This window comes from Camellia sinensis, chromosome 14 (assembly GCF_055761805.1).
Source record: "Camellia sinensis isolate YWXY chromosome 14, ASM5576180v1, whole genome shotgun sequence".
Classification (NCBI taxonomy): Eukaryota; Viridiplantae; Streptophyta; class Magnoliopsida; order Ericales; family Theaceae; genus Camellia; species Camellia sinensis.
Window position 1 is genome coordinate 66,063,176 of NC_138974.1, and position 21,270 is coordinate 66,084,445.

General features: G+C 34.9%; 1 protein-coding gene across 18 annotated transcripts; it reads left to right on the plus strand.

The window, feature by feature from the left end:
* Window positions 1-1,990: 1,990 nt before the first annotated feature.
* Window positions 1,991-21,224, plus strand: LOC114274145 (methylsterol monooxygenase 2-2). Of its 18 annotated transcripts, none has more exons than XM_082906206.1 (12): window positions 2,021-2,442; window positions 5,302-5,423; window positions 5,689-5,758; window positions 6,171-6,296; window positions 7,410-7,467; window positions 16,278-16,415; window positions 16,909-17,037; window positions 18,076-18,221; window positions 18,397-18,516; window positions 18,624-18,836; window positions 18,926-19,006; window positions 20,784-21,224. In XM_082906206.1, the coding sequence occupies exons 5-12, from the start codon at window positions 7,453-7,455 to the stop codon at window positions 20,836-20,838; spliced, it is 897 nt and encodes a 298-aa protein (XP_082762332.1). In that variant the 5' UTR covers window positions 2,021-2,442; window positions 5,302-5,423; window positions 5,689-5,758; window positions 6,171-6,296; window positions 7,410-7,452; the 3' UTR covers window positions 20,839-21,224. The 18 variants fall into 18 exon arrangements, 17 of the variants coding, with proteins under 17 accessions (XP_082762337.1, XP_082762332.1, XP_082762333.1 ...); XM_082906204.1 differs by lacking the exon at window positions 6,171-6,296 and adding an exon at window positions 8,164-8,412 and having other exon boundaries at window positions 2,068-2,442; XM_082906218.1 differs by having other exon boundaries at window positions 2,096-2,442; window positions 16,812-17,037.
* Window positions 21,225-21,270: the final 46 nt, after the last annotated feature.

Consider the following 21,270-nt stretch of genomic DNA (forward strand, 5'->3'; position numbering starts at 1 on the left):
CCCAGCTTTTAAAGGGGTGATGATAACACAGATTTGGGGTGCCTGCTGTGCACCTAGCACAGTAGGCACTGTTGTGCGGTTTTATGAGTTTATTTTAAGATCTGTTTTTATAATCTGAATCATTTATATTTTAGAGTATATTGAGTAGAATATATCTGTAAAAAATTAAATTAATCGGATATCGTTAATCATTGTGGTTTAAAGTATTGAAATAAATACAAATGTGAGGGTTTACAGGTATGTTAAACTTGATGTATTCTAAAATGTGAACGGTTCATATTATCAAAATGGATTTCGAAATAAACCCATAAGACAGCACAGCAGCGCCTGCTGTGCTGGGTGCACAGCGGACAAAAACCAAGAGGAACGTTGCGACCCCTGCCAATAGCTGAATGGAAAATGGAAGTACGTGAGAATGAACTTTGTGACCGGGTTGCCCAAGACACCCAAAGGGCTTGATGCTATATCTGTAATAGTGGATCGCCTCACTAAGTCAACACATTTCTTACCCTATAAGATAACCAACACTTTAGAGTCTATGTGCAAACTCTATATTGGGGAAATCATTCGACTACATGAAATTTTGGTATCCATTGTATCGGGTCGTGATCCATGATTCATCTCTCATTTTTTGGGAAAGTCTGCAAGAAGCTTTGGGTATCGAGTTATGTTTCAACACCGCTTTCCACCCACAAATGGATGCACAATCTGAGCGCACTATTCAGACATTCTTATTCCAATGTCAATGTAACTGTGGTGTGAAACTAATGCAAATATTGTAAATGTAACATTATATACATAGTTATTTATTCAAAATATTTTAAAAGAAAATTGAGTTGGCTAGGTTGAGCCAAACTTTAAACATATTAGCCTGGTTTAAAAATAAATTTTGGAAAAGAGTTTAAATTTTTTTTTTTTTATTATATATTTTGAAAATAATTTTAAAGCTTTGAAATTTGTAATGATTTGATATTTTTTATAGTTAAATAGATGAATGTAAGAGAAAAAATAATTAATTGATATATAATAATAAAAAAAGTGATTTTAAAAAAAATTCAACTAAACATGATTTTATAATTTTTACTTTAAAAATATATTTTGAAAGGCAAATCAAACATGTCCATATAATCACATCCCCTACCAAGGGTTCTAACTCGGTTATTCCTCCATTGTTTGGATTGGAATTGCGGTTAATTTGGTCCACTCTCCTCAACTCGTTTTTACATATAGCCTCTATTAGTCTTCATTTGACATAAGTTAAAATAATTTTTTGGGGTTAAAATAATCATAAAAAAATAAAATAATTTTTTTAACTTAATAAGATAAAATATCACATCTAAATTATAATTATTTTATTTTTTCTCTCACAAAAGTCAAAAAAATTAAAAAGCCTATCCTAGACGAAATTTTTTAATCCTAGACTAAAATAGCCAAAAATTCAACTCACATCCTAAACGAACCCTTATTTTTTATTGTATGGTTGAATAAAAAGTAAGTGAAATATTTTTTAAGAAAAATATTTTTACATTATTTTTTAAAAAATAACTTATTTTTAAAAATTTTGTAAGTCAATTTTTACAAAGTTAACTCTCATTTACTATCTTTTCAACACATTTAGCATTTTAAAATAAATATCTTAACATAAATGATACTTTATTGAATCAAAATTTCTCTTTTAAATAATAAAATATTTTTATTTCAAATATCAACTAACTGCTGAAAAATAAAAATAAAAATAATTTTTTTTTTTTGTGTAAAATCAATTTATAAAAAAAATTATATAAGATATTTTACGTCAAAACAAACAGAGTTATAATTTTTCTTTAAATCCTAAATATTTTTCTCGCTTGCTTTTTATATAATCACATTGCAAAGAAATAATCACATTACAAAGAAATAAAAAAAAAAAAAAACTATCTCTTTGACCCAAATCTCCATGTGTACAATGGTCATTATATTTTGGCACTAAAAATAAGTTACACAAGTAATAAAAGTAAAATCAGTTAAAAAAAAGTAATCTATAACATATATAAAAAGAAGGTAAGCGTGGTGTAACAATGGTATAACGCTGGGACTTCTTCGCTGCGTGGCCTTCAGCTTAGTCACACACACGACGGTAGAAACAAATAAGTTCCAAAGCTCCTCATAGAAATTTTCCAAAACAGTGGTATGCTCTTTGCTTATTTCCCAAAGCTCCTCCCTGCCAAATTTGATTGCAAAATTTGGGTTAGTCCTATGGAATTCAGATGAGTCACGTCGAAAATGAAGAAGAAAACAAATGTTACCCCTTCGAACAACACACACACACATATATATATATATACATATCTTGTGGATGGAGTTGCTGTTATCCTGTTCTTCCCATCACTGTCAGTGCTGTTGCTGCCATGATGCTATCAAAATTGGACATCCAAAGCTTCGCTCCTGCTATTGCAAATCCTGGTAATTACATCTGTAATTTCATACCTACTATTTACAAGTGTGTTGAACAATATTTACCCACACTGTTTTTCACCCCTGCCCCTACACACCAGGTGTTTGTCAATATGTCTCAACAAACAAAGACTTTGCCAGGAATCATAACGAAGGGGGGAAATTCCAACATTTCCAAAATAGCCAATTTCCAACCCTACTCAAACAAAGACAATAATTCCCAAGTTATGAAATTTTTATAAAGAAGTCTTTATCAATTGAGTGAAGCCCAAAAAAAAAAATTATAAGAGATAAATATGATATTCCATCACAATTTATTCATTGAAATCTCATAAATCCAATATACTTTATTAGAGTCTTCAATTTGGATGAAAGAAAAAGGCAACAGCAAGAAAGCAATTCTAGAATTAAAGATTCTAATAGAAACCAAAATCATGATTTGGAAGGGGAAAAAATAAGGTGGCTAAAGGCATGGTCAATCATAAAGAAGGGGGAAAATTCCCACATTTCCATACCATCCAATTTGTTTTTATGTTTGTTTTTAATGTAAGTTATCTTTGTTTTCAATCTTCTTGTCCTCATAGTTGTTATCAGACCAAGCATCAATAAACCTTCCAAGATGTGGAATATGGAAAAATAAAATTGTCTTATTAGCTATAAAAAATTCATAACTTGGGAATTATTGTCTTTGTTTGAGTGAAAAATCCAACATAACTTAAATTAAAAAAAAAAAAAAATTACAAGAAGAACAAAAAAGAAAGAAGTCTTTATCACTTGATTGAAGCCCAAAAAAAAATCATGAGAGATAAAATCATAAGAGATAAAATCTGATATTCCATCACAATTTATTCATTGAAATCTCAGCAATCCAAGATACTTTAGAGTCTTGAATTTTGGTGAAACAAAAAGGCAACATCAAGACATAAATTAAAGAGGATGGTTCAGGTGCTTTCACAGTTATATGAACACTTAAAAAAGAGCTTTTGGATTAAGGCAAAGCTGCGAAGTGTTTATGAAAGATAATCTTAACAATGGCAATGGATCGAAGTTCCCGTAAGGGTGTTTAATTACGCAGAAGAATACAATCCGGAAGAGGAAAAATCGAGAGATGTTCAAGTGCTTTGAATTTATGCATTGTCCATATAAATATAGCATATGGTAGCTATTTTATTAATGGTTGCAAGTTATTGAATTCAAACTCAATGATCACCATGTTTCTAAACTATTGTGACTCTTCATTCAAATCTTAAACTTCCTACTTCCAGTAACTTCTTCCTGCGGGAAGATTGAATCACCATATAAGGATTTGATTTGGTGTGAGAGGGTCCACCATATTATGGTGTGATCACCTCTCATATCTTCAGTTTAGACACAGAAAATGATGTTTTCTTGAGTGAAAAGTCCAACACCCAACAAAGAAAGAAATTCTAGAATTAAAGATTCTAATAGAAACTAAGATCATGATTTGGAAGGGAAAAAAATAAGACAGCTAAAGGCATGGTCTTCATAAAACGAAACATTTTTGTTGATTCACAAATCGAGCTTTATATGAACACAATAACGCAAAAAATTCTTTAATTCGGGCAGAACATCAACAAAAGCTTTGAAATCATCACAACAATAATAATGAACAAAGCAAAAACAATTTTTTTAGATTAAAAAAAAAAGAAAAGAAAAAGGAAAAGACAAATCACAAGCCATTACGAAAATAAAATAAAAAAGAAATTCTCTGGATGTACTCTGTAACATGAGGGAATTGAAATTGAAACAAAAGAATGAATTTGGAAAATCTCCTTTCATTGTTGTTGTTCGATCTTCACATTTTTTAGGCTTATGAATCCCGAAAATTTTGTAAACCTGAAGAAGATTGAATCCAAAAAATCTGTACGTCTGAGATTTGGAATGGTTTTTATGATTGGAATGGTTTTCATATATTGGTTCTCAAATAGTTTGATTTATGAATCATCTCTTTTATAATTAAAATGGTTTTTGTTTATTGAATCATCTATTTCTTGAATCTTCTTTATGTAATTGGACTTTCTGTTGTTCGAATGCCATGTTTTCATTTTAGGTTTTCATTTTTTTTTTATCATATATATGTCCATATCTGTCGATGATGTTTGCATCAAGGATTTGGAGAGGGATTTATGAAGGATTCATTCTTTTTATTTACTGTCTTAAGTGTGCTATTATCCTTGTAATCAAATCTTATATCGCCCTTACTGATGTGAAAAAATTATTGGTATTTGTTGGTTGGATGGATTTGTTTGTCATTCTTTTTTCAATAACCAGGAAAATTTGGGGTTATTCTGGCATCTATATTATTGCCAATCTTTGGATCTCTGTATGGCCTCTTGTTTGCCTACATGCATATGTTTCCTTCCTTTTATTTGGTGAATAAATGACAATTTAAATTTAAAAACTTGCATGAACTAGAAAGAACAACTGTTTAAATAATTCAGTGCTACAATCTATTTATGGCATGAACTAATGGACCTTCTTATTTTACTATATTCCTCATTGCTTTATTTGTTATGACCCTAATATATTTAAGAAGCTATTTTTTCTTTTTCATTCTTTGGCAGGGTATTAGAGATTGGGGTAATCCACTGTTGGTGGATTAACAGAGTTTCTCTATGCTAATTTCAAATTTAAATAATTTATTTAAATTGATCTACAACTTGACAACTATGCATTCTAAATTCTATTTCGACGGTCAAATAAATGCTTTAGATTTACTCTTTGCCAAGCTCTTGTATTTGCCACATATTTGTCAATTCTGTTTTATTATTATTTCCAATACTTCTTAATCCATTATAGCACCCTTTGTGGATCTCACTTTCTACATATTTCGTATGTCTACTTCAGGAAAAGCACAAAAATAAAGACATTCAAGGATCACTTTTTGAAGAACCTTCTCATGGAGCTCTATTTTGCACTTGGGAAACATTTAAGAGGACATTGAAAGATAGATAGATTCAAAGGGATACGTATTAACCATTTCCATGTTCTTTTATATATTTGTTAATCATTTTAGTATCTCAAAATTCTCTTCTTAACACGTTCATCCCACAAATGGTTAGACTAACAAGCCGGTCTTGCTCATAGAACAATGTCATATGGTATTTCGCTTCTATTTATCATTGTCAACCTAACTTCAAAAATTATGTCTTCTTGTACTCTATGTAACCAAGTTTCTTGGAGTCTATTTTTATGTTCAACAATGTTTTTATTTTTATTATTTTTATTTTTTAGAGCTAAACAACATATCATTCATTGTGGAGACTTTCACCACCGGCTCAAGATTGGAGATCACCTTAGCGAGGTAATCAGATCGATTCCATCTTAGAAAAGCACAAAGATTGTTAGTTATCATAATTTTTAAAATTTCTGTTAGTCTTTTACTTTTGTATTTTTGGTTCTAGGTATTATTAGTTTTTTCCACCAGTTTAGTCCATTCATTTATTCTATCTTCCTATTGGTTATGAGGCCCACTTCAAATAGGTTATTGTTAGTGGCTTAAGTGAATCTTATTTGTTCTCATAACTAAATCTCAATGATATTAACTTAGAAGATATGATGATCTAGAGGATAACTGAACTTATACATTAAAAATTTGTTGTCTATCACTTTGTTTTCTATGGATCTAAACCTATACATTAGAAAGCTTCTCTACTTTGACAGGGCTGCTCAATTTTTTTTTGTAACTATTTGTGATGTTATTTTGCTAATTTCAGCTCTGAAGTGGGTTTACTTCTGCAAACGCTGTTGATGCTTGTTATGTTATTTTCTCATTCTCTTATGATTGGAATCGTTTTCATCCACTTGCGTTTTGTGAACTTCCACGCAGCAATTTAGCTTAGGTAGTTTCTTTTTGCTTGTTTAGCTAATATAGGCCCCGTTTGGTAGAGTTGTGGGAAAGTGATTATATCTTATAACTTAACGGCTTATGTGCCTGTTTGGTGCAGCTTAAAAACTGCTTATTTCAGATTTCAGCTTAATTTAAGCTATTTTGATGTGTTTGGTTTAGCTTATACCTTATAGCTTTTTGGAAATCAGAAATCAGCTTATTCTTTGAGTGGGGCAGGAGATGCTTAATTTATAAGTCAGAAATCAGCTTATGTTCATAGTTATAAGTTATAAGCTGTTTAGACATAAGCTATAAGCACTTTCCCACAGCTCTACCAAACAGCTTATAACTGTGAACATAAGTTGATTTTTGACTTATAAATTAAGCTTCTCCTCCCCCACTCAAAGAATAAGTTGATTTTTGACTTACAAAAAGCTATAAGCTGTATTGTTAAGCTGAACCAAACACATCAAAATAGCTTAAATTAAGCTAAAAGCTGAAACAAACTGGAAATAAGCCCTACCAAACAGGGCTATAGTTCTCATGTGAAGAATGGAAATGATATAAACTGAAAAATCAATGTGCACTTTATTTTTCTTTTGATGGGCTGTACTCATTTTTTATTTGAATTCATTAAATATTGAGCTTAAAGTCCTTGCTAGGACCATTTCCATGTGTGGATTTCGAGATCAAGTTGCTAATAGTTGTTGGAAAAAGACTGAAACTTACGATTTGGGACACAAGTAATTAACATAGATGACTTGTTATTTGGAACTATTTTGTTTATTCAATGTGGAAAATTTCTTGGATCCCAATAGCTTAAACAGTTGCTAAAATAGCTACTTTCCAATACCAAAACCCTACGCCTACCTTTATAAAAAGTTGAGATAAAAAATAATTGCTGAAGTGTTTGTGCAAATTTGAGTGGTTTCGGAGTTGTCGAAGGAGAGCCCTTAAATTAGATATTGACATGTATCTATCCTTCAAAACACAAACACAAACAAAAACAACAATTTCGAAAAGCTTTTTTTTATGGACAAGCTTTACTGAACTTATTTTATTCAAATATATATTATTCAATATTCAGATATGAGGCTATTAAATTTTTTGGTTTGCAATTGGACAGAAGAGGTTTGGAACATTGATAAGCTCTTATTATAGAGGTGCATATGGAATTATTCTCGGTAAGCTATTTATAAATGCAGAAAATTTGCATTCCAATGTCATTTATGTGGTAGTTATACTTTTGATAGTATATATTTTTTTATGGTATTTCACATAGAATAGTTCTCTGATTTTTTTTGGGTAACACATGAATTGTTTTGAAAAAGTCTGCTTGGTCACATGCTTCTTCTTACCATTTCAATCAATTTAAAAAATTTTAATTGTTGATACTTTGTTGTCATCTTTCCTCTGCCTAATATTTAAGCAACCATTTTTGTATTTACTTTTTGTTTTAGTTTATGATGTAACAGTGATGCGACTCTACGAGCGAAGTGTGTGGGAGCCAACTATTAAAAATAAAATGAAATAAAAAATGTCTTTTTTTTGTTATGTGTAATTATTAGTTATTAATAAATTATTAAGTTAATTAATAATTTTTAATAATGTTAAAATTTTATTTTAATTAATAATTCAAATAATTTCATTATTGTATAGGTGAACAGTTAAAAATTTTACTTTTTCAATTAATTTTATTAAATAAAATTTTTTGATAAAAAGTTATTTATAATTTTTTTAAATTACAAAAAAATAATTCGTATTTTAATTAAATCTCATATAATTCATTTATAATTTACCCACATTCAAAAAAAAAAAAAAAAAAAAAGTATAGTAATAAACAAATCTGGTAATATTTTGCACTAAAAGTTTATTATTAGCGGAGCATGTCGCGACAAGCCGCGTCCCAGTACCCGGTGACAGTGGTGAGACGTGGTTTTTGAATCATCCGGGGTTCGCATATTCCGGTGACAGTCTGTCCCGTCTCATTCCCCATGTTTCACTCTTCTCAGTAGTAGTCCTCACCCAACACTCGTCTCTCTTTCTCTCTCTCCTACTCTGCGCCGATCGGAGATCAGGTTCCTCCTCGCCGGTTTCCCATGGCTACAATCGTCGAATCTGTTTGGCTGGTACTGTTTCTCCGTTATTTCACTAACAAGCGGTGGTCTTTTTTATTTTTATATGCCCTAGATTTCAACTTTTTTTTGTTGTTACTTGAAATTGCTAATTCCACATTGAGCATTGGTACTATTCGATCTGTTCAACATATTTATATTTGTCTATATGTTTTTTTTTGTTTTTTGGTATCTACAGTTTGCATTAACAGTATGTTTGGATGGGATGATTTGGTGAGAAATGATGTATCAAATGTTTATAAATTAGATGAGAAATGATGGGGAAAAAAAAAAAAAAAACAAGATGATTGGTTATAAAAGTTTTATAGAAAGTTCTAGAGATCCTAGAACATGACTCTAAATTTAGCCCTAATGATATGGCAGTGGGTTGGGTCTTAATCAATTAATTCACAACGGTCTCAAGCTTTTTGAAAATTTCATAATAGGGAGAATCTCATTAATATACAGAGTAAGAAAGAAAAAAAAATGTCAATCATATCCCTCTTTTATGTTCTTTGTTTTCTTATCCATTCAAACATTTATAGTGGGCAAACAAAATCATTTATATTATTTTCTCACCTGGATGAAAAACCACAATAATTTATTTTCTGTACTCACCTCTCTTACCAAACGGACAATAAAAGCGGGGCTGTATGTGTATCCATGATTTATTGTTTTTTTTGTATATTTGTGAAAGAAGAATTGGACTTTCCTTCTCTCTATTTTTGTAGATGTGGCTTTTGAGTTTCTGAAATTTACTTTTGTGAAGCTTGTATGAGGGGGTTCAAGAATGTTGTCGGAGATTTCGAAATTTTTTAAAGAAAATTCAAATTCTCTAGAAATGATGAGAGACTTAGATTCTTCAATGGTTACAACCAAGAACACAATAGCAAAGAGATGATGGAGATAAGAGATTGAGTGAAGAAGAAAGTAAAGTAGTTAAAGAGAGAATAATGGCAAAGCTCTCCCATGATCTCCCACTTTCACTCTCAAGGTAGGTAATAGAAAAAGGGAAATTAGTTTTTTCCCAGGAGTTGTCTCTCCAAAATCCCATCCTTTGTAAAGCTATGGGTGGGTGTTATTTATAGGCACCTCGTGATGTAGGATGTAACTCATATGGGTGGGTGTTATTTATAGGCACCTCGTGATGTAGGATGGAACTCATGTGCAAGGCACATGGGGAATATTCTCTCTAACCACTTTGTCCGAGGAGGTGATCTCTCCGAGGATGAGAAAAATTCCGAAGAAAAGATCAACTTCTCGGCAAACCCTTCTTCTTAGTCACGCCTAACCAATGATCCTAAATCATCCAAAGGGCTCAGGGGTAGTCCTAGAGGACGCCCTGCCGCAGAAGGGTCATGGGTAGTTCAAAAGAATGCGTTGCTGCAAATATTGCAGAGTCTTAAGGACCCCCTAGATTGTGCCACCTCGATTCGGATATAGGCTAGTTTAACCGAAGAGTGAACTTATCTCTACTCACTGTCCTCGAGATCGGGTCCTTTGTTCGGACTTTGTTACTCGCATGGTTTTGGTGCGTAGATCTCGGAAAGCTCCGAGTTCGCAAGTGTTTTGGGACTCATTAATGGAGCGGCTTCTAGATCATGTTCAAATCCGTTTGAAGCCAAGCGCTTTGGATCTCTAGGTTCATGGATCTGAACCCTTTTGAGTTCGAATTCAAATAGGTCTTTAGGTTCGTGATTCCGAACCCTTTCAAGACTAAGCAAATACCTCGGAGAATGGATCTTCTCCGAAGGTTTCATCTCTTCTGAAAGCAACAGTTAACCTCCTCGGACACCCATATGATCTGGACCTCCTCGAATGGTTGTTGGGCTTTCTTTAGAGATATATGTTTGAAATGTATCTTCCTTAGGCTAATTTGTTGACTTTCTTGTGGGCCCGTTCAATAGAATTCACTTGGCCCATTTGGTAATAATTTCTCCAAGCTGACCAATTTTTGGACTTTCCGATTAGACTTTGATTGGGTCCAATTAATTTAGTGGGTTCAAGTTAACCCTTCTTACAAAACTATAAGAAGCAATGGATTTGTATATTCGATTTGATTGTTGACTGAATATATACTTCATTTAGCTCTCGATATTTGGGTTTTATTAGTTACATAGGATTATTTAACGTGAAGGATACTCCGTGCTTGCTAGATTTTGTAGGTTTAGAGAAGAGAAGGAATTAGGGAATGAGTTAGACTTCATTCCCTTTTATATTGATAATTGAGCAATTACAGGCATAGTCTGAGCAATCACAAAAAAGAAAAAAGAAAAAAAAGGAATAAATACAATTATTTTCTATTCTAATATTTCCTATTATAAGAATTTTCTATTCTAACACTCTCTCTCAAGCTGGTGCGAAGATATCTCTCATGCCCAGCTTGTTGAGAATGCTATGAAAGGATTTGCTCCCTGGTCCTTTGGTGAGAACATTAGCTAGTTGGTCCCCAGTCTTCACAAATGGAAGACATATGGTGCCACTAGTGAGTTTTTCCTTGATGAAGTGCCGATCAATCTCCACATGCTTAGTTTTATCATGCTGAATTGGATTATGAGCTATGTTGATTGTAGCCTTGTTGTCACAGTATAGTCGCATAGAATTAGTCTGATGGATTCCCAAGTCTCCCAACAATAGTTTAATCCATAGTAACTCACATACACTTTGAGCCATAGCCCTGAATTCTGCCTCAACACTAGGTCTAGCCACCACATTCTATTTCTTACTTCGCTATGTGACTAGGTTACTACCCACAAATGTGCAGTATCCGGAAGTCGATCGTCTGTCAGTGACTGATCCAGTCCAATCTGCATCAGTAAATGCCCCCACACTGAGATGGCCATGTTTTTGAGAAATAGAGGCCATTTTCCAGGAGAAGACTTCAAGTATCTCAGGATTCTCATAACTGCCTCTAAGTGAGAAGTTCTAGGAGCATGCATAAACTGGCTCACCATGCTCACGGCAATGGCAATGTCTGGACGTGAGGGAGATAAGTATATGAGCTTGCCTACTAGTCTATGGTATCTCCCCCCTGTCAACTGGATCTCCCTCTTGATCCTCACTTAGTTTTTGGTCCGATTCTAGAGGTGTATCACATGGTCTACCTCAAAGCATTCTAGTTTCTTTTAGCAAGTGAAGTATATACTTCCTCTGGCATATGAAGATGCAACCCTTGGACCAAACTACTTCAATGCCCAAAAAATACTTCGAATAGCCTAAGTCCTTGATTTCAAATTCTTTGGCTAAGTATTCTTTCAAATGAGGAATCTCCTCAACATTATCTCCTGTCAGAACAATATCATCAACATAGACAATAAGAGTTGTGGTCTTGCCATGTGAGGAGTGTTTCACAAACAAGGTGTGATCAACTTGACTTTGCTTGAACCCATATTTGAACATAGCTTGAGCGATTCTTTCAAACCAAGCCCTCGGAGATTGCTTTAGCCCATAAAGAGACTTTTGGAGCCTGCATACTTTACCATCGGACTTAGCATCAAAACTAGGAGGAATATCCATATAGACCTCTTCTGCTAGGTCTCCATGAAGGAAAGCATTCTTCACATCAAACTGATGAAGTGACCAATCCAAATTTACAGCAAGAGAAAGTAAGATTTTCACGGAATTCATTTTGGCAACCGGTGCAAATGTCTCCTGGTAATCCATCCCATAAGTCTGTGTGAAGCCCTTAGCAACTAGTCTTGCTTTGTACCGTTCTATGGAACCATCTGCTTTGTGTTTTATAGTGTACACCCACTTACACCCAACTGGATTTTTGCCTCTAGGTAACTCTACTAACTCCCAAGTGCTACTCTTGCTGAGAGCTTTCATATCTTTTATCATGACATGTTTCCATTTCGGAATAGAGAGAGCATCCTGAAAATTGGTAGGTAAACTCATAAAAGACACTGTAGACAGAAAAGCTTTATATGAGGAAGACAAATGAGAATAAGAGACATGATTACTAATAGGATGCTGAGTACATGACCTAACCCCCTTCCTATTAGCAATGGGAACATCTAGATCTGAAAAAACAAGAATAGAAGCACTAGAATCAGAATTACCTGGACTCTCAGGAGAGGGGGGTGACTCTGGACACTCATCCGGAGAAAAAGTTGGCAGTAGAGGAAGGAAAGTAGTCTCTTGCATCTAGGTGACTTGCTGTTTGTCCTTGTCCTTGATATAAACTTTGTTTGCTGGCTTTTCTTCAACAACTGCTGGCTCATCATCCCCTATCTTTTCAACCACTTGCAGAAGTGGAACAAGAATCGCTTCACACCAAGGCCCCCCTGAAGGGATGACTGGAAGACCGGGGAGGTCGGAAAGTAGGGCTGAGACTCAAAGAAAGCGACATCTGTGGAGACAAACCATTTGCGAGTGGGAGGATGATAACACTTATAACCTTTTTTGGTGGCAGAATAACCCAGAAAAACACACTTAAAAGAAATATGATCCAATTTACCACGAGTGGGTGAATAATTACGGACAAAGCAAACATAGCCAAAAGTCTTAGGAGGAATGGAGAATCCGGAAGAGGTTGACCCGAACAACACTTGAAGAGGTGTTTGTTTTTGAAGAACTTGAGTAGGAAGACGATTAATTAAATAAGCGGCAGTGAGAACCGCTTCCCCCCAATAGGATCGATGGACCCGCATTTCAAAGGATAGACAACGGGCAACATAAAAAAGATGGCGATTTTTGCGTTTTGCAACCCCATTTTGTTGAGGGGTATTAGTGCATGAAGTCTGGTGAATAATGTCATGAGTGGTGAAGTAAGTGGCAAGACCAGAGTCAATATATTCCCCTCCATTATCAGAACGTAAAATTTTGACAACCGCCCCAAGTTGAGTACAAATCATTTTATGAAAGTTTTGAAACACAGAAAATACCTCACTTATATCTTTCATCAAATAGACCCAAGTGGCCCTGGAACAATCATCTATGAAGGTAACAAACCATTTTTGACCCGTTAAAGACACAAAATAGGAAGGACCCTAGACATTAGAATGAATCAAAAAAATGGAACTAAACTTTTATTAATAGAAGGAGCAAAAGAGGCTATGTGTTGCTTTCTAAGTTGACAAGACTCATATTGAAAATTCGACACATTATTTTTCTCAAAAACAGAAGGAAATAAATGCTTAAGTAATAAAAAAAGAGGGATGTCCTAAGCGACGGTGCCACAACCAAATGTTGTCCTTGGTGAATAGTAGCTGAATAGATGAATGAGCCAGCTTGTTTGTCTGATCCAGAATGTAGAGCCCATGTTCCTCTCTATCACTGTCAATCCTCTTCTTCGTGATGAGGTCTGGAAAAAGACAACAATCAGGAAAAAAATGTCACGCTACAATTTAAGTCACGTGTAATACGACTTAAAGATAAAATATTAACACTGAAATTGGGAACATGAAGGACAGATGACAAAAGAAGGGAAGATGTGGCATGAATTAAATCTTTTCTGGACACAGACGAAATGGTACCATTAGCAATACAGACTTTTTCCTGACCTGAGGAGGGGTTATATTCTGAAAATAAATTAAAGGAGCCAGACATATGGTCGGAAGTACCAGAATCAATAATCCACGGGACATGCATATCAGATAGCAATGCATATGGGGAGGAAGCCAAGTTACCTGAATTAGTAAAGGACGAAGAAGGTATACCTATAGTAGAAGTAGAGGCTAGACGGTCTAGCACGTGGCGAAGAGCAATCTCAAAATCTGAGGCAGATAACCTCGAGACATTAGCAGCGAAGGAGACAACCGAAGATGAAGATGAAGGCTCAATAGTGTCTGAAAGATGGGCTCGTGCATCGGACCCGCGGCCTCTAATACTAGACCGACCCCCTCGAGTACCACGACAGTCGCCTCGGCCAGCAGGGAAAGTACCATGCAGCTTCCAACAAGTCTCGCGTGTGTGGCGAGATTGACGACAGTAGTCACAGTAAAGATTATCCTTTTCAGAGGAAGGATGAGAACCACGAGTCACGCGGTCGCCATCACGAGATGGTGCAAAAACTAAGGCCGAGCGATTAGTAGTAGTAGAAGGAAGTATCGCAGAACGGCGACTCTCCTCATTTTGCACAAAAACAAAGGCTTGTTAGAGAGAATGAAGCACATCCATGCCATTTACTCTGCTCCAAACTGGATCATACTCCACATTTAGGCCTTCTAAGAACTTGAAGACCTGCTCTTGAGCCACAAACTTCCGGTAATCAGCAAAATTAGTGGGACAAACAGGCTTGTAATCTTGAAGGTGATCAAGCGGCTTCCACCCATTGCTAAGGAAGGTAAAATACTGAAGGATAGTTGGTTCACCTTGTACCGACCTTTCAATGGGGCGACGTAACTCGAAAGTCTGTGAGAAGTTCCCCTTCCTGGAGTAAGTAGTTGCTACGGCCTCCTAAATATCTTGGGCAGTGTCCAGCGATAAGTAGCCTTCTTCAATCTCCGGAACCATAGAATGGATCAACCAGCCCATAATCAGAGAATTGGTGATCTCCTACTGGTCATAATGAGGGTCGGTGGGACTGGGTGCCTGAACCCGCTCGTCAACATATCCCATCTTCCCCTTGCTCTTTAAGAAAATAGTCAGATTCTGCGACCATGCTAGGTAATTCTGACCATTGAATGGAGAGGTGGTGATTCTAAGGCCAGTGTGGACGTTATCAGTCATAGTGGAAGGGATAACAGAACTCTCGCCCTGAGATGGTAGAGAGGTAGTAGATTCGCTGGTCAAATCCGCCATGGAGACTACTAATTATTCCTCAAGCACGATGCCAATCACAGACTCGGAAGATGATAGCGGAGGAACAAGCACAATAACCACTAAAAAATTAAGAATCCAATTTTATTTTTTTATTTTTTTATTTTTAACATCACCAGAAAGCAATCGACGGGATTTTTTTTTTTGTTGAGTGTTTTAAACAATAGTTCACAGAGATGTAAACAAACAAAGGAGAAGGACAAACAAAGTTTATATCAACAGAGTCCTACGTAGAGATGAGATGAACCATGATGAACAAAGACGAGAGGTGAAGTTGAAGATGGCAACAGACGAGGGCCTAGATGGCCAAAGGGAGTGCCGACAGAGGCCTATGACACCATAGGGACTACCGACAACCCCCTTAGGAAGCCAGAGGGATTGTCGACAGCCCCTTAGAAGGTAGGAAAGAGGTCGACGAAGCCTAAGAGGCTGTCGAGATAGCGGGGCAAAGGTGTTGAGACTGGGGTTTGACTGTAGGTAGGCTGGGTGTGGGCTATAGTGAGATGAGGCTAGAGTTTGGTTGGTTTGAACTGTGTTGACGGGAGAGGAAAGGCAACAGAGAGATGGGGCTAGGGTTTTGGCTCTGATACCATGTCGGTTTAGAGAAGAGAAGGAATTAGGGAATGAGTTAGACTTTATTCCCTTTTATATTGATAATTAAGCAATTACAGGTATAGTCTGAGCAATCACAAAAAAGAAAAAAAAAAAAGACTAAATACAATTATTTCCTATTCTAATATTTCCTATTATAATAATTTCCTATTCTAACAGATTTTTTGTGGACTCTTTTATGGTTCATGAGGTCCTTTATCTATAAGTAATTGGCGCATTGCAATGTGGGAAGATATAATAATGAAAAAGGGTAATGTTAATGACAAGTTAGTTATCATTTATTAGCTACTTGTAGGCATTGCCTGCAAATATGGGTAGTTATTGGATCTCCTCTAGATACTTATAGACAATATTTATTGATTGAATGTCAAGATTCTGGAGGTTTGGAATGCTGATTTGGGGACGTAGTTGAAATCTTTGCGCTGTATTCACGCTTCACATTGTTTTCGTTGTTATCTAATATTATTATTATTATTTTGTGCAACTTTTTATTCGTTTATCCACAGTATGTGATCACTCATTTCAATGATTTTCAACTGGCGTGTCTCGGGAGCTTCTTTCTTCATGAAAGTGTCTTTTTCTTATCGGGACTACCTTTTATTTACTTTGAAAGAGCAGGATGGCTGAGCAAATACAAAATTCAGGTCTGTTACTCCTGGCTTTACTAAATTAGAATGATTAATTTATTTAATTTCATCGTGTTATTACAAGATGGAAAGGAAAAACAAATTTAAGTTGTATTAGTCAGTGGTGTAACTTTGTCAAATTTTGTTTTGATTTGGCTTTTTCCCTACTCAATAGTTGCAGCAAACTTTTTATTATTATTATTATTTATAAAAGTTGTCTCTATTTTTATATTTTGGCCACGAGTTTTTGCATTACATTAACTGTTTTTCTATGGAGAGAATTTTTCCATCGACATAAATTTGACTGTGGCTTCTTGATTGTAACAACCATATTCTTTAGGTACACATGGTCCAACCATAGCAAGGTGTTAGTTGAGCTCACTTATCTTTGATTTACTATTTTTTCATATGTAGTCATGCTGGATATAGGCTGTGTTACTATTTCTCTTAATTGCTGCTTAATGAGACAGCAAAAGCATATCTAGTCAGTGTTTCAGATCTTGACATACAGAATGGGAGGCTTTGCTTTTATTTTTATCCATTCCATTATTATGAGGTTGGATGGATGACAAACCAGTACTGTTTTCTGAGGATCCAAGCAGCTCCATATCCATTCTCTGCTAGCCACATATTAATACAGGTTTCTGAAATTCTTTCTCCATGTTCTTACAAGTCAGCCATTATGAATAATGTATCTTCTTCCCTTTTCTCTACCCATTTACAATGATCTCATCATTGGTCTTAACAAAATCCCTAGTACAACATGTTCATGTTAATGCAACTAGGAATCTCATTGAGAGTTTGATCCAAGGATGAACACTAGCGACATGCTTAACACGTGAATGAAAACTTGGATCGGAACGAGCCCTGGCAGAGGAATGTAATCGTTCCTTTGAATCTTCATTTTGTTTTCTATGTTGCTGCATTTGGCAAGTCACTTGCAATTTCATTACAAGATTTATTCTATATGACTAATATGTTGGTTAACATAAGTTGGTTTCTGAGCTAGAAGCAAGAGGTTTGATGCAGAAATCTTATAAGAAAACAAACCTGATGCTGCCATTGAGACCCAAAGTTGTTTTTCACTTAATTTGATGTGTGTGATGTCTGTCAAAAATTGAATAAAATGGTAAACCAGGAATGTCCTTGTTTAGCAGATATCTTAATCCTTTCCATATGTTTTCATCTGATTCCTTAATACTCATAGCACTCTCTGTATCTCATATTAGTAACTTTGTATCCTCGTTCTCATCTTCATCATAGTAATCGTCATCTGTAAATTAATGCACTGCAGGGAAGTTTTGTATCTCTTTTGGTCTTCAATATGTCTCTCCCCAGTTCAAGTTAGATTTATGTCAGAATTACAGTTGGGGGGAATTTTGGAGATAGTGAGGATGAACACTAAAAATTGAAAGTTGTCTACATATTTTGTTGTAGCAGTATACTTTTATGATTTTCAATGTAATACTGAAAGTTGTCTACATATTACAAGTGTTGCTGTTGTTTTGGCTTATAATTTGAGACCAAAAAATTCTATGATTTCTTATCAGTGCTACTAATGAGTTAATAAATATTTTAATCCTAACTAATGAATTTAACATGTTTGTTTTGATCGACCTCGTGTTACTGCCTGGATCTATATTTATTAGTGTTATTATTAATTTGTGGTCCAATGCAGCCAAAAAATAACTCCCCTGAAGCTCAGGAGAAATGTATCACTCGCCTACTGCTGTATCATTTTTGTGTCAATCTACCAGTTATGATTGTTTCCTATCCTGTCTTCAGATTCATGGGCATGAGAAGTAGTCTCCCTTTGCCATCCTGGTACTTTGAGGTTCTTTATATACTAAATCTTAATTTTGCAGATATTATTTTATGTTATTCTTTTATTACTCTAGCTAAATAGCTGTTTCAATTATGCTGAATACTTGTACAGCTTTCATCTTGTTTGATGCATAGATCTTGTTTGGAGTGATTTGTGAACGTTTTGGTTGAGCAGGAAAGTAATTTCAATACAGATTTTATTCTACTTCATTCTGGAGGACTTTGTATTCTATTGGGGACACAGGATTCTACATACAAAATGGCTGTACAAGCATGTTCACAGTGTTCATCATGAGTAAGTGACAAGCATCGAGTGCTTATATAAATTACCCTGTTTTTGAAGTGCTTATTTTTGTGTAGTTTGTATTATGTTCGTAGCAGTATGTTTTATTGAATCTACAGGTATGCAACACCATTTGGACTGACGTCTGAATATGCTCACCCTGCTGAGATCCTGTTCCTTGGATTTGCTACAATTATTGGTCCTGTCATCACTGGGCCCCATCTAATAACTCTGTGGCTGTGGATGGTAGTTAGAGTCCTGGAGACAGTTGAGGCACATTGTGGTTATCATTTCCCCTGGAGCCTCTCAAACTTCTTACCCTTATACGGAGGGTCAGTATATTAATTTCTTATTTTTTTCTTAGCAGCCTTTTTTTTTCACTTGCTCGATATACCTGACATCTGTTTTATTAATGTTACAGGGCTGATTTTCATGACTATCATCACCGACTGCTCTACACAAAGTCTGGCAACTACTCCTCGACTTTTATTTACATGGACTGGTAATTTATTTATTTATTTTTGGTTGCAGGATAAATATTGTGATTTGTGTGGTTGGAATGTAAAATTCTGTTATTGCTGTAACATTTACAAACCAAGTTGGTGAATCATGGATACATTTGATACTGATTAACATGTACACACACATGTTTGTGTTCTGTGGTCCCTTTTTTGCTCATTTGGTGTCTGTAGTTTAGTTGTTCAAGCTGCATTTACCAGAGAGTTGATGAAAATTACATCCTGGTGGAATACGGCAACTAACTTAATATATCTTGTGTGTTAATTTAGAAGTACTCAAGATACATAAAATTTAATTACCTTGAAATTCTTACCTATAAGATCAGGATGCCAAAATCAAAGACTAAGATGTGATGTTCTAGGCTAGCTATATGAATAATCGTCACAGGGTAGTTGTAAGTTTCTAATTTTTTTTTGTTATGGATTACAAAAATTTGATTCCAATGAGATAACTAATGCAATTAAGGATTTTTTTGGTGGAGCTCAACTGTGTGAGAATCATGGGGGGAGAGACATGAATTTCCAATAACAACAAGCGTGCCACTAAGGATTAGCATTGAGTCCTTATCTTTTCACATTAATCGTGACTCAATAATGTGCATACTACATATCTTGAGGTGTATGTTACTTGTTGAAGATATGGTTTTAATTAAGGAAATTGGAGTAGTTCTTAGAATGGCGTTAGAAATGTGGAGGAATCATTTAAAATCTAAATATTTTTAGGTTCAGTTGGTGAAGTTGAAGTATACTTTGATATCTTGAATTAATTATATACACGAAGAAGGGGAGATTGAGGAGTATGTTTCACATAAACTTGGATTAGGATGAAAGAAATGGGGAAATGCTTCAGGAGTGATGTGATTGTATAATTCCCATGAAATTGATGGAAAGCTTACATAGGAAGGCCATACGACCAGTTATGGTGTGGAATCTTGGACAATTAAGAAATATGCTTGAAAAATGAAAGGTGTAGCAAAAAAGAGGATGATGAGATGGAGGAATGTTGTTACAAGAAAAGGTAAGAATAAGATATAGATGCAATCGTGAAAACTAGAAGTGGCATCTACTAGGGAGATAAATGTAAGGTAAAATTGATATTGTTTGGTTACATACAATGTTCATGAATTAATGAATTGATGTGTAGGAGCAATTTGATCCATGTTAAAGATGCCAAAAGGACAATTTGAATGAACATGATGTTTGGCTTGTACTTTAACCAGTGATATGGTTCTAGGTAGGGCTGGTTAGACGATGGGTACACATAGCTAACCCCAAATAATGGGATTAAGGTTGTTGAGTTGAGTTTAATTGATAATGAAACTATCCATTTGACTTCTAGGATGTTTTCGATTATAGGTTTGATAGCTGTTTTTTCCCCATGTGCTATGTATGCATATATGATCATTTAGTGATTGCACAAACTAACTTGACAATTGGAAAAACTTATCGTGCCGTATAAGAAACGTGAGCTACAATAGTGATTATGCATCAGCTTATATAGAAATTCTGTTTTTGTTTTTTTTTTTTGGTAGGGTATGATAGAAAAGTTGCTTTATCATTTGTGCATATTCTAGTTCTGTTTCCCTTTGTAACCCAACTAGGTAATAACGTCTCGAAGGCAAACAGGATATGGTCTCTTAGAATTATAACATGCTTTTGCTGGTCGATTTGATGCTTATCCTAAATGTCAATGAATATAATAATGCTTAGAAGATAGCATGGAATATGTGACATTGGCTTAATGGACTAATTATTCGTCAGGATATTCGGAACTGACAAGGGGTACAGAAGATTGAAGGCATTGAAGAGCAGCTAGGAATGAGGTGGTGGGCAAGCAAATATGAAAAAAAGCAGATGATGAAAGAATTTTTTTTGTTGCCTGCTTTGAAATTGGATAATGGGTTCTTAGCGGAGGGCATCTTGGGAAAGGACTGATTCATTATTGTTGTTCTTGTGAGTTACCATATTTTAGGTTTATATTTGCTCTTGTGGGTTACAGTTCTGTGTAATGTGGAATTTGTGCAAAAAGCTTCTTTGCATGGTTTTGCCCCAGCTTCCATGAATGGAGCTACTGGCTTTTCTTGATTTCATGTCCATTAAGTCATGAATACTAGGGTTTTTAAAAGTTTGTATACAATTCCTTTATTATTTTGTTCCAAAAAATCATTAAATCGAATAGTAAATCGTTTTGTTTTAAATTAATGAATGAATTGTTAACTATACGATTCACTTTATTTAACAAGTATAT